This window comes from Mandrillus leucophaeus, unplaced genomic scaffold (genome assembly GCF_000951045.1).
Source record: "Mandrillus leucophaeus isolate KB7577 unplaced genomic scaffold, Mleu.le_1.0 Scaffold216, whole genome shotgun sequence".
NCBI lineage: Eukaryota > Metazoa > Chordata > Mammalia > Primates > Cercopithecidae > Mandrillus > Mandrillus leucophaeus.
Window position 1 is genome coordinate 4,013,323 of NW_012102210.1, and position 15,686 is coordinate 4,029,008.

The following is a 15,686-nucleotide window of genomic DNA, read 5'->3' on the forward strand; positions in this document are numbered from 1 at the left end:
CAGGCTGGTCTTGAAGTCCTGACCTCAGGTGAGCCACCCGCCTCAGCCTCCCAAAGTGCTGGGATTCCATGCATGAGCCACCGTGCCTGGCCTGAACCCTGTGGAGTATCACTGATTTCCTCTCAGAATTAGGCGCAGCCTCAAAGGTCATCTGTCCTAGCCAATGTTCAAGGTCATCAAAGTCCTTGTGACTCTTCGTGACTTTCCCCCACCACATCTGATTCAGTCCTTTGGTGCCAACCAGAAAAATCCCTCAGCCACACGACTGTCCTTCTCATATTTGAAAACAACCATTATGTCATTGCTATGCAAGGCTTTTACTTTCCGTATCAATTCCCTGATTCTTCAGCAATTCCTCGTTGAAACTTGGCTTCTGAATCTTTCACATCTAGGCAGCTCTCCTGTGAAAGTATTTCCATTTTCTACTGTCCCTCTTAAAACACAGCATCTACAAATGACACTTAATTCCACAGGTGGTCTAGCCAGTGGGAACTGGGGGATCAGCTGCAGGTTGCACCTGCTTCTGTCCATCAATCCCACTGTGGGTTCATACCATGGGCGCAGTCCTAGGCCTCACCCAGGGAACTGCTCTTAAGCCTCCACCACCCACACTCATACTTGTCCTAGATTTTATACTTGTCCTTAGACAGTACCACCTTGTTAATTTTAGCTCTGGCCTATAGCCTGATTTTGTTAACTGCAGTGTCTGTGACCCCTTATGACTTTGGGACATCCAGATATCATTTACCTGCTCTTAGCGTCCCATGAAACCAACTGTACTTTATTTGTACAGGGCTCACCTGTATCTGGGCTATTTTGCGGATGGCTTTGTAGGATCATACTTTTGCAGCAGAAAAGAACTTAGACATCATCTAGTCATTTTGCACACACGGCATCCAAGGCTCAGAGAAAGCACCAACTAGCCTAAGGTCACACAGCTCTGAGAAGTAACTATGTTGCTTGGTTTGTCACCCATGGGTTTACTCAATGCTGGCTGTTCTTGATGTCATGCGTCCCTATGGCTGTGCCATCCTGGTGTTCCCTTTCCCTGCACTTTGGCCACACTTAGGTAATACCTAGGATATGCCTGGATCATTGCTCACCGGTTCCAGGGCCATATTTGGCACTGTGGGTCCAGCCTGTGGCCTCTGTGAAGCCCAGCTCCCGGCAGAGGACATGGGCAGCCTGCAGCGTGAAGTCATCATCGCAGATGGTGCCCCATTCACCAGCTCGCTGTATCTCCACGCGGCCCTCGTAGGGCTTCCTGGGGAAGCCAGCCAGCCGGAACCGCAGCCCCTGGCTCCCGGCCCTCTTCTCAGGGTCCGTGGAAGGGGACGGAGACCCCAAGCACGAGCTGCACAGCAGGCACAGGAGCAGCCCCCAGGGGCTCCACTGCCAGACACTGACAGGTCGCATGGTAGGGAAGGCCTGGGTGCCCCAGAGAGAAAGTACGTGTGAGAGAAACTGAGATTGAGTGGGGCCCACAGTCAGAAAGAGAGGGAGAAGTCACGAAAGAAAAACAGACACTGAGTAAGACACAGATCGCGAGAGACAGCAGGAGAGAAAGAGCCCCAGGGACCAAGAGAGACAGGGAGAGAAGCACATTAAATCAGGGCAGAGGCACAGGTCATAGAGGCACAGCCTGAGAGACCCAGAGATAAGAGACAGCTATGAAAGATCAAGAGTCAGAGAAGGGTCAAGAAAAAGAGACAGAGACTGAGCAAGAGACACGCAGAGAGGAAGACCCAGACAGACAGGATGTGAGAGGAAGGGAAACTGTGGGAACCAGAGAGAGAAAAACAGAAAGACACAGAGGAGAGAGACAACAGATAGAAGGTGATAGAAAAAGAACCAAGCACTCAGTATAGGGGAATGAAGCAAGCCCTGGGTGAGGAGGAGAGAGATTGACAAGAGCCAAGGGGCGGACGTGGGAGGGATCCAGATGACCCCATTTACCCAGAGGGAGGACAGACAGCTGTACTGATTGTGCAGAGAGGCACGTAAGGGGCCCTAGGCGTCCCTGGGATCACAGATCCCCTGAATGAGAGCCCAGAGTCCTAACCCAGCAGATTCCCAGGCAGGGAAGGCTGGCACCAAAGCTCACCTGGAGAGCCTGCTGCATGCCCTCCCCAGTACACAGGCTCTCAGATGCCCTGCAGGGTCAAGAGGCCCAGGAGGGCCAGGCCTTAAGGCTGGGTGGGGGATGGGGTAGGGTTGTCCCAGCCTCCTGCCAACACCACCATCGCTGTCACCGGGCAACCGGAGGCCAGGCGCTATGGCTCCTCAGCCAAGGCCTTCTCTGCCTAGGGCTGAGAACAGCCCCTCTACAGCAAGCCCCCGTCAACATGCTTCCCCCAACCCAAACAATCAATCCAACAAGGCAGCTTTGTTCTGGGGACATTTTGGCTTGGGGACCCAGGGGTAGGGCCTCCCGGAGGAGCCCCCTCCCTTAGGGCGCGCCTGGTGGCCCTGTTCAGAACACCCGGAGCCCCCGCCTCCGGTATGTGCCTCCTCTCTGTACTCTGTCTCACATGCCCTTAGACAAGAATCAAACTCTCAGTTGGGTGGCTTCCCCTCGACTCCATCCCACACCACCGTTTTCTCTGGTCCCTCCACATCCTCTCCATCCCCTACTCTCTCCCTCTGCGGTTAACGTGACTCCCCCTACCTTGGCCGAGCAGGACCCTAAGGGCTGGGAGAAGAGTGCTGGTCCTGGAGATCAGTCCTAGGACTTCCAAAAAAAAAAAAAAAAAAAAAAAGATCGGCCAGGGGAGACTAGACCCCCCTCTCTCCCCCTTCTCCGTTCTTCCCTCCCACATCCCCCTGAGCCCTCCCACATTCCGCCTTCTCGCTCCATTCCTCCCGGCCAGTTCCCTCCTCTCCTCCTCTGAGTCCTCCCTCCCTGTGGAGCTGGCCACTGCTGCGCCCCCTCCCCCTCCCCGGCCCTCCCGGCCCGCTCAAAGAAGCTTTCTCTTCCCGCGGCATGGAGGCCAGGCCTCTGCGGTCAGGGAGCTGACATGCAAGCGGCCGCCGGGCGGCGGGGCGTCCCCGGTGGTGGCGGGAAGCGGTTCAATCCCAGCCCTCCCTCCGAGTCCCCGGTCAGCGGAGTGTAAACAGCCCGGCTCGGGCGGGGCTGGGGGCGGGCCCGCCCAGGGGAACTGAAGCTCTGGAGGCCCGTGTGGGTCTCTCCGGTGCCTCCGGGGGCTTTCGGGGTGAGGTCATGGCTTTCACTCTGATGTCACGTTGGACATATGACGTCACGCGCAGCCACCACGTCCAGAGGCCAGGGTCCTCGCGCCAAAACCGAGTACTTTCGGTGGAGCTACCGGCGCGCCCCTACGACGGCGGGTAGGGGCCTGGGTAGCGCCAGGCTAATCCGGGGGCCTCCACCCTTCCTTCTCGCTCTTCTCCCTCACCCCACCGCGACCCCCCAGCGGCCGCCGGTGGGGGCCGGGGAGGGGCGGAAACGCCTCCTGGGAACCCGGCCCCGCCTCCCGCCCCGCCTCCCGCCGCAGGGCCAGGAAGCGCGGAAGGGACCGCCGGGGGCCATGGACGGAGCCGTGATGGAAGGGCCGCTGTTTTTGCAGAGTCAGCGCTTTGGGACCAAGGTAGTCTGGGGCACGGATGCCGAACCTTATCCGGGCTAGTAGTGGGTGAGAGAGCCCAGAAACAGGGAGAGGTGGGCAGCAGGCTGGAGCGCGGCGCGGGCAGTTGGAGAGCCTGTGACTGTCCTGCGAAGTTGCTTTGTACGCTCCCAGGAAGCGTCTCTAGTCTCGGGGTTCTGGTCCTGGGGAGACGGAGTGGCATCCTCCTTGGGAAACTTCGCCCCCCCGTTTGGAAGCCCCAGACCCCAAATCGACCTGCGCCGCTCCCTCCTTCCTCGTCGGGACCCGGGCCGCCCGCGCACGCCACTCACTCTCCAGCCCTCTCACTCTCTCCCTAGAAGTGGAGGAAGACCTGGGCCGTGCTCTACCCGGCCAGTCCTCACGGCGTAGCGCGGCTCGAGTTCTTTGACCATAAGGGGTCGAGCTCTGGGGGTGGCCGAGGGAGCTCGCGCCGCCTGGACTGCAAGGTGATCCGTCTGGCTGAGTGTGTGAGTGTGGCCCCTGTTACCGTGGAGACCCCGCCTGAGCCCGGCGCCACTGCCTTCCGCCTGGACACTGCTCAGCGCTCGCACTTGCTGGCGGCCGACGCGCCGTCCAGTGCAGCCTGGGTGCAGACGCTGTGCCGAAACGCCTTTCCGGTGAGGAGCTGCGGCGATGCGGGGTGGGGGCAGTTACAGAGGCAGAGAAATGGGGCTGGCTCATACCGACACCCACTCCCCGTTGAGAAAATTACAGGTTTCTCGATGCTCTCTCTCTACTACAGAAAGGCAGCTGGACTCTGGCGCCTTCAGATAACCCACCTAAGCTTTCTGCCCTGGAGATGCTGGAGAACTCCTTGTACAGCCCCACCTGGGAAGGTAGACGCCTAAGAAGCCGGGGCAGGGATGGAGTGAGGAGGAGGGCCTTTGGAAAGTGGGTGGATACCCAGGGGCCCATGGGGAAGTAGGAAGGCCCTGAGATCTGGCTTCCAAGTGAGTGCTTGGACATTACGCTCATGAGTCCTCTGGGTCCCCACTGCTGCCCCCGCCCCTCCCCCAGCAGCTGTCTAATCGTATATGCCTTCCAGGATCCCAATTCTGGGTAACGGTGCAGAGGACTGAGGCCGCCGAGCGCTGTGGCCTGCATGGCTCCTACGTGCTGAGGGTGGAGACTGAGAGGCTGACTCTCCTGACCATGGGGGCCCAGAGTCAGATACTGGAGCCACTTCTGTCCTGGCCCTACACTCTGTTGCGTCGCTATGGCCGGGACAAGGTGCAGGGGCTGTCCGGGAGGGCTTCCTGGGTTGGGGAGCTGTGGGAGGGGTGGGGCAGGACAGAAGGTGGGAAGCTCTGACCTTTGGATCCCCCTTTCTTGCCTACCTGGTGACCCCAGGTGGTCTCTTCTTTGTAGATACCCTAACTAGTGCAGGCCTGTGACTCACTTCCTCTGATGGCTCCTGGTAATGTGTTTCCCTCTCTACCCTCCTCAGGTCATGTTCTCTTTCGAGGCCGGCCGCCGCTGCCCCTCCGGCCCTGGAACCTTCACCTTCCAGACAGCACAGGGAAATGACATCTTCCAGGCAGTTGAGACTGCCATCCACCGGCAGAAGGCCCAGGGAAAGGCCAGACAGGGGCACGATGTTCTCAGAGCTGATTCCCATGAAGGGGAGGTGGCAGAGGGGAAGTTGCCTTCCCCACCTGGCCCCCAAGAGCTCCTTGACAGCCCCCCAGCCCTGTACGCTGAGCCCTTAGACTCCTTGCGAATTGCTCCATGCCCTTCCCAGGACTCCCTATACTCAGACCCCTTGGACAGCACCCCTGCCCGGGCAGGAGAGGGAGTGCAACGGAAGAAACCTCTCTATTGGGACTTGTTTGAGCATGCGCAGCAGCAGTTGCTGAAGGCCAAGCTGACGGACCCCAAAGAGGACCCCATCTATGATGAACCTGAAGGCTTGGCCCCAGTCCCTCCCCAGGGCCTTTATGATCTGCCTCGGGAGCCCAAGGATGCATGGTGGTGCCAAGCCCGGGTGAAGGAGGAGGGCTATGAGCTCCCCTACAACCCTGCCACTGATGACTATGCTGTGCCACCCCCTCGGAGCACAAAGCCCCTCCCTGCTCCCAAGCCTGAACCTGGTACTGCAACTGGCAGTGGCAGCAAAAGCTACAACTCAGCCCTATACAGCCAGGTCCATAAAAGCGGGGCCTCAGGGAGCTGAGACTGTGAGCTGTCTAGAGTAGGGACTGACAAGACTGGGGTCAAGTCAGAGGCCTCTACCTGAGAAGGAGGGCAAGGCTGAGGTGGCTAAGGAGGACCATGGGGAGGTGGCACTAGGGATCTAAGAAAATGGTTAGAACCAGCAGAAGCCAGAAGGTGGGAGGGGCCGTGCTGTATGAGACCAGGGGACCAGAGGGATAGGGGAGTCAAAGGAAGGACAATCCCAGGAAGTCCTAAGAAGTGGGGCAGATGGCAAGGCTGAGGGATGGGCTCTGTATCCTCCTAAAGCTGTCCCTTCTCCACTTCCCCAAAGGAAGGGACAGCTGCGGGACCAGGTCTGTGGAAAGTGGTGCATGGTCAGAGTGGGTGCAGTTTGAGGGGCCCATGTGGAGGCCTCAGGGAGATGTTGGACTGTGCCTGGATTCTTACTCCTGCATTGTTCTTTGCCAGAGACCTATTTAAAAATTTTAAAATTCTCATTAAAGTCAGCTTGGGTTTAAGAAGTTTATGTGTGTGAACAGAAAAAGAGGGGACACAGTGGTTGGGTTGGGTGTGGTGGGGATCAAGAGGAGAACAAGGAATGTGTTGAGAGTCACGGAAAGGCGTCCAGGAAGGGAACAACAGGAGCGTGGCGGTTCAGTGCCTGGGGAGTCAAGTCAGGCTGCCCTGGGCTAGACATGAGCTCTGTGGCCCTGGGTGAGTTGTATAACATCTGCAACCCTCAGTTTCCTCTGTGCCCCTCTGTAAAATGGGAAAGCTATAATGGGCCCTACCTCACAGGGCTTTTTGTATGAAATTAGATACATTATAAGTATATAGTGTAATCTGAAGCACAGAGTGGTTTTTTTAAAAAAATATTTTTTATGTAGAGATGGGGGTCTCACTGTGTTGCTCAGATTGGTCTCGAACTGCTGGCCCCAAGTGATCATCCCACCTCAGTCTCTCAAGTGTTGGGATAAAAGGTGTGAGCCACTGCTCCCAGCCCAGAGTAAACATTTTATAAATGGTAGCTATTATTCTGTGGATGGAGGGAGCAACAGGAAAGTTGGTACATGTAGGGAGAGAGTAACAGGAAAGGAGTAGGTCTTTTTTACACCATCCTCTCCCCTGTTCTGGGCTGTATGGCAGCCCTCCCACCCCGCAACACACACACTTTGCATGTAGGTACCAAGCACTTGTCTTTCTGGAGGCTTACGCCTGGTGGTGTAGCGGGAAGGGCACAGGCTCTGCAATGAGGCTTGGATTTCAATTCTACTTGTTTTTTATGAGCTTTGAAAACCTCATCCTTGTTCCTGAGGTCCTGTTTACCAAAGGTGATCTGACCTCATCCACCTGCTTACACAGAGCTACAAGAAGAAATTCTGGGTTAGCAATGCTCCTAACAATGGTGGAAGCTTACTGGGTGTTTAATCTTCACCTGTGTAAACAGTATCAAATGATTCAAAAGAAAATGAGAGTCCTTGCTGGAGAAGGGACAGGCTCGGGTGTGTCGCTTCCTGACTTGAGGAGTGGGACAGCAGCGAAACAGAGGAGGGGGAGGCTGTTGTTTCCCAGTCAGCCCTCACTCACAGAGGCTCAGGTGGATAGAAAGCAGGTCTGACCACACACAGATAGCCATTATGTGAACCTGAGCATGGATGTGGTTAAGCTGGGCAGCTGGGCTCTGGTGCTGGTGACTTAGGGCCCTGAGGGATCTTCCTCCCACTCTGAAGGCAGAAAGAAGGCATCTGAGGAAGATTTGCTGACTGCTGGCATCTTGGAGGCTCTGCCTGGGACAGGAGTTATAGGCAGGGGGGCCACAGTGGCTCGAGCTCGGTTGGTCTGCAACTGCCCAGTCTGCAAAGAGAGCAACCAGAGTCTTCTCTGAAGATCAGAGTTTCTGAGCACCTATCCCATTCTCTGTTGGGCTTCCTGTCCTAACTCTTTCGTAAGTCCCATCCCTGGAGTGACAGCCTCAAGGCCCAGGACAGTGATCTGGAGTCCCTTGAGCCCAGCCTCCACAGTGCCTATCTCCTTGCCCAGTGTCCTACCTCTGGCAGCTTGCCCAGCAGCTAACTTGTGGTAGCCCCTGCTCCTACCTCTAGTTTGAAAATGTCCTCCTGTAATTTTAGCTAAGACAAAATGACTTTTTTTTTTTTTTTTTTTTAAGACAGGAACTTGCTCTGTTACCCAAGCTGGAGTGCAGTGGCACAGTCTTGGCTCACTGCAGCCACAACCTCCTGGGCTCAAGCAATCCCCCGACCTTAGCCTCCCAGGTAGCTGGGACTACAGTGAGCACCACCACTCCCGGCTAATTTTTTGTATTTTTGTAGAGGCGAGGTTTTGCCATGTTGCCCAGGCTGGTCTCAAACTCCTGAGCTCAAGCGATCCACCTGCCTCGGCCTTCCAAAGTGCTGGAGTTATAGGCATGAGCCACCATGCCTGGCCCAAAATGATAATTTTTCTAAAGGCTGTGTTACTAAGAAACTGAGAAAAAGTTAATAAGGGCAGAAGGAAGCCCAAATATTATATAGAACATGGGTCTCATAAAAATATTTCTCCATCCTCAATCATTCTTCCCTCTTCAACCCCAACTGTCTTCAATCCCAGTCATGGGAGTCCTCTCGAGTTACTAACCTTGGTCAGCCTCCTTTCCTCATCTATAAATGAGCAAACACGTACCTTGCAGGGATGCTGTGAGGATTAAATGAGAAAAATATATGAGCAAGCACTTATCATAAAACCTGGCAAATGACTGGTGCTCTATAAATATTAATTTCCCATCCCTTGGGCATTTCTTTTCCCACCTTTCCTTCAGCCTTTTCTTTCAGGAGGACTGTGGTCGTAGTTCCTGTGTAGCCAGTTTGCTTAATGGGACAATAGTCTGGTAAATGACTAATGAGTTATCATAAACACTACAATTAAAACACCTAAACATTATCATATGTAAATGCCCTAGCAAACAGGCCTCCCTACCCAGTAAGAGTTCTAATTTTCCCTTCCACCAGGGGTGGGATCCAGGAGGAGGGCTACTCCCTTGGATGGGGGTGGTGTTGGGATGGGGGAGGAGGGCTTTCTAGGACTCTGGGCATGAAGGGGAGGGAGGGGAAATAAGGAAGAGGAGGGAAGGAGAGGAGTGGTACCTTTCTCGGGGCTCGGCTCTCCCAGTGTGGGTGGAGCCGCCCCTGAGGCTTGGCATAGATGTTGCTCAGGTGTGAGTACAGGTGGCTCTGAACCTGCAAGGGGTTGTAGGTGGGCTCCAGCTCCAGGCTATCCAGCATGCTCTGAGGAAAAGAAAAGAGGGGCCTTACCCAGGGAACTTGAGGTCACAGAACACAAGATGTCAGGCAGTGATCCAGAAGTGTGAGGGGCTGGAGGAAGTGTGAAACCCCAGGGCTGCCATGAAGGCTGTGAAATAGATGCTGTCCCACTGGGTGTTCTGGCCTGAGGTCCAGTGCTTGTGATGTAAGGGCCAGGCATGGGTAGGAGAAGTAGGAAAAACCCTAAGTGGTTAGGAACACTGAACACTCTGGCCCCAAGACGCATGTCCAGGGGTTCTGAGGGGGCCGGCGCACATGAATGCTACAAGGGATCCACTGTGAGCACGGAGGGAGAGTGTGTCAGTGGGCTACACAGCAGGGCGGGGTGCTCACAGCCTGCAAGGCGAGTACATGGAGTTCTCAGCCTGGAGGTGAGCTGAGCTGAATGGAAAGGGAGGAGGGGATACAGGAGTACAACATTCCTGTGCAGTCAGGTTTTCCGGCCACAACATCCTGTGCCAGGAACCACTGGCCCCAAAGTGAGACGCTGAGCGGGCCATGGCCATTTGTGCCCACCTCTCTCTGTGTCTCTGTGGCCGCCAAGCCAAGAGTACAATCCCAGGCCTTGTCCTTGCTGCGTTTAAGCCAGCGAGCCAGCAGCAATGTGGTTCCAGTTCTCCCTACCCAGAGCCATCCCTCCCACCCTTAGCCTGGGGAGACTAGCAGAGCAAATGTAGAGAATCCAGATCCCAGGAGGAGGAGGAGGAGGAGGAGGAGGAGGAAAAAGTGGCCTTTGCATCTACATCCATCTCGTCTCATTTTGAAGCCCTTCCTATTTTGGGCACCTACATTGGCTGCCTTTTCCTCCTTTTCTCAACAAACATAAATGAGCGCAACACAGGTATACACATATGCACACATGCAATGCAGAAAGTTAGACCCCTAAGAATACACCAGCACAGATATGCACAGGCACATCTATACCCACTGCCACCAATTTGGAGACCCAAGCACAGACACATTCAAAAAATAAACACACAAAGACACGAAAACCCATACAAAGAATGATTTTTTGGGTCTCCTTTTACACCCTTCTCCTTTCTTTTTTCTTCTGTCTTCTGCTGTTGTCTTCTCCTTTCCTTTCCCTCCCAATGTTCTGCTCTCCCTTGTCTAACATCACAATCTCCTCTCTGGGGAGGAGGTGGGGGCAGGAGAACCAGTCTGTGCAAAGACAAAACTGACAAAACAAGTGTCCAGTGCATCCCCAGGAGCTGGAGCTGCCGGTGCTGTGGCTTCCTCTCCTGCTTCCCTGTGCCCTGGCCTGCCATCAGGCTTCTACTCTGTGATGCTCCCTTTTCTCCTTCACAGCCACCTATTCCTCAGATTTCAGGTCCGTGTGCATGTGGTGAGTCCTCTAGGATGACTCTAATTCCCAGTCATCACTGATGCCAATATCCCTTTTCTCTCCCAGTTTTTTCTTCTCAAGTCTCATTTCCCTCAACCCAGCCTCCATTCTATTTCACTCCTTACCCTGCTGCCATCATCTAAGTGTTTACTTCCTTCTTCTGGCATCATTGCCTATTCTTGCTTTCTCTTCTTACTGTCTTACCACACTCCTTCCTCAGCTCCCCATCCATTCCCTCCTGGGCTCACTCCTCTCCCTCCTCCCTTTCTCAAACTCCATTCGCTTCTAGATCTGTCCCATGAGATCTGGGCTCCACTTGCCTCCACATTCTTAAGACTGTCATCACGTGGGTCCTCAGGTAGCAGGGGGAAGGTGCTGGGAAGCATCAGTTCCCGTGTGGCCACCGCCTTCACCAGCAGTGTGAGGGAGCGTGATGGCATGATCACATAGAAGGTGCTGGCAGGAATTCTCTGGCTGTGTCCTGGGCCCAGTGGTTCCCCCTTGGCTAACAGCAGCCATTCTCTTTTCTGAAACAAGGACATACAGAAATACTGGTTCATCTTTAGTCTATGGCATGATTTGAAGATCAGTCCCAACTGAAGTTTCCCTGACTTCCAGGGGTGCTGAGGGGGCAGAGCCATTTAACTTTGGCCCTGGTAGGGAGGGACTTCCTGCTTGAATCATCAATATCACGAGGTACTACTCTTCCTGCCTGGTCTGGGATATGCCAGAGAGAGTACATAAAAGGGTCAACAATGGAGAGAAAAGTTAAGAAATGCCCTGTAACTTGAAGTAGATGTTCATCCCAGAGGGGCCTACCATATTCAACACTACATGTGGACTTTTAAGAATTATAATTCTTAAAAACAGAGTCTTGAAGCCCATGGTGCGTGACTATACTCCTAGCTACTCAGGAGGGTGAGGTGGGAGGATCCCTTGAGCCTAGCAGATCAAGGCTGCAGTGAGCCATGATTGTACCACTGCACTCCAGCCTGGGTGACAGAGTGAGACCCTGTCTGTCTCAAAAGGAAAAAGAAAAAAGCAGTATCTTGAAACCAAGACTTGTATGAAGTGTTGTCTGTTGTAGAAATTCAGTTCTTCTTTTGAGGGTAATAAAGTCTGGTTTGTTAACAACTGGGATTAGAACGGGCTGACTGGGGAATATCCCTGGAATGTCCAGAGAGTGTACAAGGTAGTAAGGCCAGATGTGGTGGCTCACATCTGTAATCCCAGCATTTTGGGAGGCCAAGGCAAGAAGACTGCTTGAGCCCAGGAGTTCAAGACCAGTCTGTGCAACATACCAAGACTCTACAAAAAATTAAATAAATAAAGATAGATAGATGATTGATTGATAGATAGAGAGAAGGCAGTGAAAGCAGCCTGCAAAGTGGGAGGAGAAAGAGAGAGCAGGGCCGGGAGCGGTGGCACACACCTGTAATCCAGCACTTTGGGAGGCCAAGGCGGGTGGATCACCTGAGGTCAGGAGTTCTTGACCAGCCTGACTAACATGGTGAAACTCCATCTCTACTAAATACAAAAAAATTAGCTGGGCCTGGTGGCACAAGCCTGTAATCCGAGCTACTTGGGAGGCTGAGATAGGAGAATTGCTTGTACCTGGGAGGCAGAGGTTGCAGTGAGCCAAGATTGTACCATTGCACTTTAGCCTGGGCAATAAGAGCGAAACTCTGTCTCAAAAAATAAAAAAAACATAAATAAAGAAAGAGCAGAGGGAGAGGTGGGTGGGTGCAGGGCCCTTGAGATCATCTTAGCCGATCACAGGACAAGAAGAGTCAGGATGCTGGGGGCAGTGCCGCTGTGGATGACGGGTATTATGGAACAGAGGGTGGCACTTTGCCATATGCCATGGAGATGGCAGAGGTTAGGGCATGGGTAAGAATAAGAGACAACCAGACTTCTGAGAAGATTTCGTAGGTGTATCCTTTTAAATGAGCCATGAAAATGAGGCAATTTTTTGTGGTAGCTTTTCAACAAAAACCACAAAACTCCAGGAAATATGGAGTTAGAACTATTATAATCATCTCAAACTGTGTCCTCTTACTGGGGGTGATCGTCAGTTGCATCTGGTACAAACCATAACAACCTCCCTGCTACATAAGATGGAAGAAAACACATGAGTTCTGGCTACTCTTATATGAAAAGTTGAGACAAATAAAAAAATAGGAAAGGCAAAGCAGGGGAAAAGATTTTCAGAGAAAGAGGAGTATCAGTGTCTTGGGGAAGACAAATAGAAAGAGACACAGTGAGACAGAAAATACTTGCTGTACCATTAGAGTTAGACCCCAGCGGGGAGGTGCTGGGGTGGTCATAGGGGAGGCTCTGCACTTTGAAGCAGTGTCATCATTCTGTGCAGTGTGGAGCTCTGAGGAGGTCTGGTAGGCACAGCAAGTGGTAGGAAACCTGTTAACATCTCCAAGAAAAACAGGTATGTACCATTCCTGTGGTTGCTGACCTTTGTGGGGTAGGACTTGACTGATAATTCGGGAGGCATGATGCATCCTCATTAGAAGGTTTCAGGGGTGGGGCAGATAATTTGGGCATGGGAAAATTAGTCATAATCATAATTACAAACTTCAATGGAATGCTTATCAGGCACCAGGTACTGTGCCAAGAGCTTTATGCATGCCTTCAGAAGTTCATGCTTGCTTAGTGCTTTGCTTCTATCTAGAGATGTGCTGTCTTCCTGAAGAACAAATTCAAATGTGCAGGAAAGTCAGCTTGATGCTTAGAATCCATCACACTGGGAATAAATGGTATAGAAATCATGGTGTGTGTGTGTATGTGGGTGGGCGGGGAGGAACTGCCACTGCTCTGAGGACATGGCCTGTTTAAGCCTGGAAGGGATAGTAACCAGGAAGTTTCAGGGGACTCCATTTCAGTTGGCTTAAGTAACTTCTGATGGGGCTCAGGGGCTCAGGATTTGGATTATTAGTATTGTTTTAAATCTTCTATTTTTACATTGATTCCTGCATTTGCTTGTGAATTTTTTGTCTATTAAGAATTTATTGGCCGGTCACGGTGCCTCACGCCTGTAATCCCAGCACTTTAGAAGGACGAGGTGGGCGGATCACCTGAGGTCCAGAGTTCGAGACCAGCCTGACCAACATGGAGAAACCCCGTCTCCACTAAAAATACAAAATTAGCTGGGCATGGTGGCGCATGTCTGTAATCCCAGCTACTCCGGAGGCTGAGGCAGGAGAATCGCTTGAACCTGGGAGGCGGAGATTGCTGTTGGCCGAGATGGTGCCATTGCATTCCACAGCTAACCTCATACGTGGTGGTGAAAGAGTGGATTCTCTGCCTGTATCATCAGAAACAAGGCAGAGATGTCTGCTCTTGCTACTTCTATTCAGTATTGTCCTGGGAGGTGTGTTGAAGACCAGAAGGCCGTTTCCCACATTTTCTGACCTGTTTTAAGCTCCTTGGATTTTGGGTATGATCCTAGGGGGAGAGGCACCCATAAAGATATTGAGTGTGTCAACATCCTGGCCCTTGGGAACCAATGTTTTCTAAATTTGATTTAGAAAAAATATAGTAATGTGACATTTCTCGTATCAGAGAGCTATGGTGCAAAAGGTCTAGATAGATGTGGCAACAAGTACATGGGTGTGGAAAGGCAAGAAAGATGAATGGAGACAGGCTGTGGTGGAGGCAAGAAAGGCTTCGTAGTGAAATTATTTAAGCAGCATCTAGAAAAAAATGAGTAGATACTTGTCAGGTGGACAGAGGCAAGAGGAAGGGAACAGCATGAAAAAAGGTGTGGAGGTGTGAAACAGTTCAGCATATTTGGAGAACATTCAGTCATTTATTAGTGTGGCTGGGGTGGAGGATGCGACGGGCGTAGGTGAAAGATGAAGCAAGAGAAACAGACAAAGCTGGGTCACAGGAAGCCCACTGACTCATGCTAGGCTGCTGTTCTAGCACCTGTCCATCCCCTGACCCGCCCAGATGCTACACTCTAACCTCATTCTGTTCTCGAATGGCTCCTGACCTGCCATCACCCCACTCTCAGCTTGGATTCTTGGTCTTGAGTCTTCGCCTATTTAACCAAGGACTTTCCGTTTCCCCACCCAGTTATAGCCCAACTGGCTCATTGCCTGTGTACTTAGACTCCTGCTGAACACATCATGGCTTGAATCCTGTAACTTCTGTGGCCAATTAGGGCAGACATGGACTGTAAAGCTCTGGAATGTGTCTCCAGAGACTCTGACATTTTAAGTAGGAAACTGAAAGACCTAGGTGGTATTTTCATTTCTTTTTCTAGCTCACACAGATATGACTTTGTAATTGAAATGAGGATGTGGAAAGTGAGTCACTAGCTACATAACTAGGACTATACAGCAAGATTTGGTAATACAAATGATATTTTCCTGGCAATGGATAGATTGATCTCATAAAGACTTGGAAAAAATTAATTTTATTTATATATTTATTTCCTACCACATTCCACAAAACAGCTATGCCAGTTTAGAAAAATGGAACAGCATAAAAAGATAAAATAAATAATTATGGGGACTGGGCAAAAGAAAAATAAAATAGGGCAATAAAACAGCCAGGATTAGATAAGCGCACAGAAATACAAACTACCCACTTTTGCTAGAAGGGAGCCTCATAGCTTTTCCTGATATAAAATGTGGGTGAAGCTGTCTGTGGCTTATTGAGTGGTCAATATATTTGAGAGCACTCCTGCAATCAATATGCTGATAAATTTCACGGAGCTGTAGAGTGGTGTAGAGTTTGGGGCCTGAAGCCAGCCTTTCAATCCCAACTCTACCATTTACTCTCTGGGCCTCAGTTTCCTCGTCTGTAAAACAGGGATAATAATTCTTACTTCATAGAATGGTTATGGGGATAAAATAAGTTAGTAGCTGTGAAGTGTTTAGAACTGTGTCAGGTACATGGTAAGCACCATGAAGTGTTAACTTTTCAAAATTAAAAATACATTTAATTATGAATGTTTGTTTAACTTGGTTAAATTAAAAATACTTGAATAATTCTTAGATATAGATCTATAAAAGCTCCAAAGAATGCTGCCAAAACACATAGCTCTCTTGTGGTCTGTATTAATCTAAGAGTGACATTTATGGGAGTGGTGGACAATACATATTTTTCAGAAAAGACTGGGAAAAGTCTTGCCTATCTGATGAAGTGATCATTTTCCGAGGAAAAGCAAGGAAATACCTGAATACAGCAAAATAATCTATGAGGAAGACAGAAAAAATTTTC

General features: G+C 51.6%; 3 protein-coding genes across 6 annotated transcripts in view; 1 reads left to right on the forward strand and 2 right to left on the reverse strand.

The window, feature by feature from the left end:
- Positions 1–2,792, reverse strand: part of LOXL3 (lysyl oxidase-like 3) — a 25,695-nt gene extending 22,903 nt beyond the window's left edge. The window contains exons 1-2 of one of the 3 annotated variants that reach the window (XM_011980743.1): positions 2,669–2,792; positions 1,104–1,428 (exon numbers count right to left, since the gene is read on the reverse strand). In XM_011980743.1, coding sequence (XP_011836133.1) covers positions 1,104–1,416 — 313 coding nt within the window. In that variant the 5' untranslated portion in view covers positions 1,417–1,428; positions 2,669–2,792. Of the gene's footprint in view, positions 1–1,103; positions 1,867–2,668 lie in introns of those variants that run through there. The other 2 variants (XM_011980741.1, XM_011980742.1) reach the window with 2 other exon arrangements.
- Positions 2,793–2,891: 99 nt separating this feature from the next.
- DOK1 (docking protein 1, 62kDa (downstream of tyrosine kinase 1)) lies at positions 2,892–6,301 on the forward strand. Of its 2 annotated transcripts, XM_011980740.1 has the most exons (6): positions 3,625–3,653; position 3,763; positions 3,947–4,243; positions 4,369–4,462; positions 4,672–4,856; positions 5,074–6,301. In XM_011980740.1, exons 1-6 carry the CDS (start codon positions 3,625–3,627, stop codon positions 5,797–5,799), a joined length of 1,332 nt encoding a protein of 443 aa, XP_011836130.1. In that variant the 3' UTR covers positions 5,800–6,301. The 2 variants fall into 2 exon arrangements, with proteins under 2 accessions (XP_011836129.1, XP_011836130.1); XM_011980739.1 differs by lacking the exons at positions 3,625–3,653; position 3,763 and adding an exon at positions 2,892–3,608 and having other exon boundaries at positions 3,944–4,243.
- A 352-nt stretch (positions 6,302–6,653) lies between these two features.
- The window catches only part of M1AP (meiosis 1 associated protein), a 60,064-nt gene continuing 51,031 nt past the window's right edge, over positions 6,654–15,686 (reverse strand). The window contains exons 7-10 of the mRNA XM_011980752.1: positions 10,763–10,969; positions 8,921–9,061; positions 8,460–8,471; positions 6,654–7,634 (exon numbers count right to left, since the gene is read on the reverse strand). Coding sequence (XP_011836142.1) covers positions 7,476–7,634; positions 8,460–8,471; positions 8,921–9,061; positions 10,763–10,969 — 519 coding nt within the window. The 3' untranslated portion in view covers positions 6,654–7,475. The remainder of the gene's footprint in view (positions 7,635–8,459; positions 8,472–8,920; positions 9,062–10,762; positions 10,970–15,686) is intronic.

Bases quoted from the DNA above. Each gene is read 5' to 3' on its own strand.
- DOK1 (XM_011980739.1), top strand. From the start codon at position 3,252: ATGACGTCACGCGCAGCCACCACGTCCAGAGGCCAGGGTCCTCGCGCC. The intron at 3,609-3,943 runs GTAGTCTGGGGC...CTCTCTCCCTAG, and splicing joins GTCAGCGCTTTGGGACCAAG to AAGTGGAGGAAGACCTGGGC. The intron at 4,244-4,368 runs GTGAGGAGCTGC...TCTCTACTACAG, and splicing joins TGTGCCGAAACGCCTTTCCG to AAAGGCAGCTGGACTCTGGC.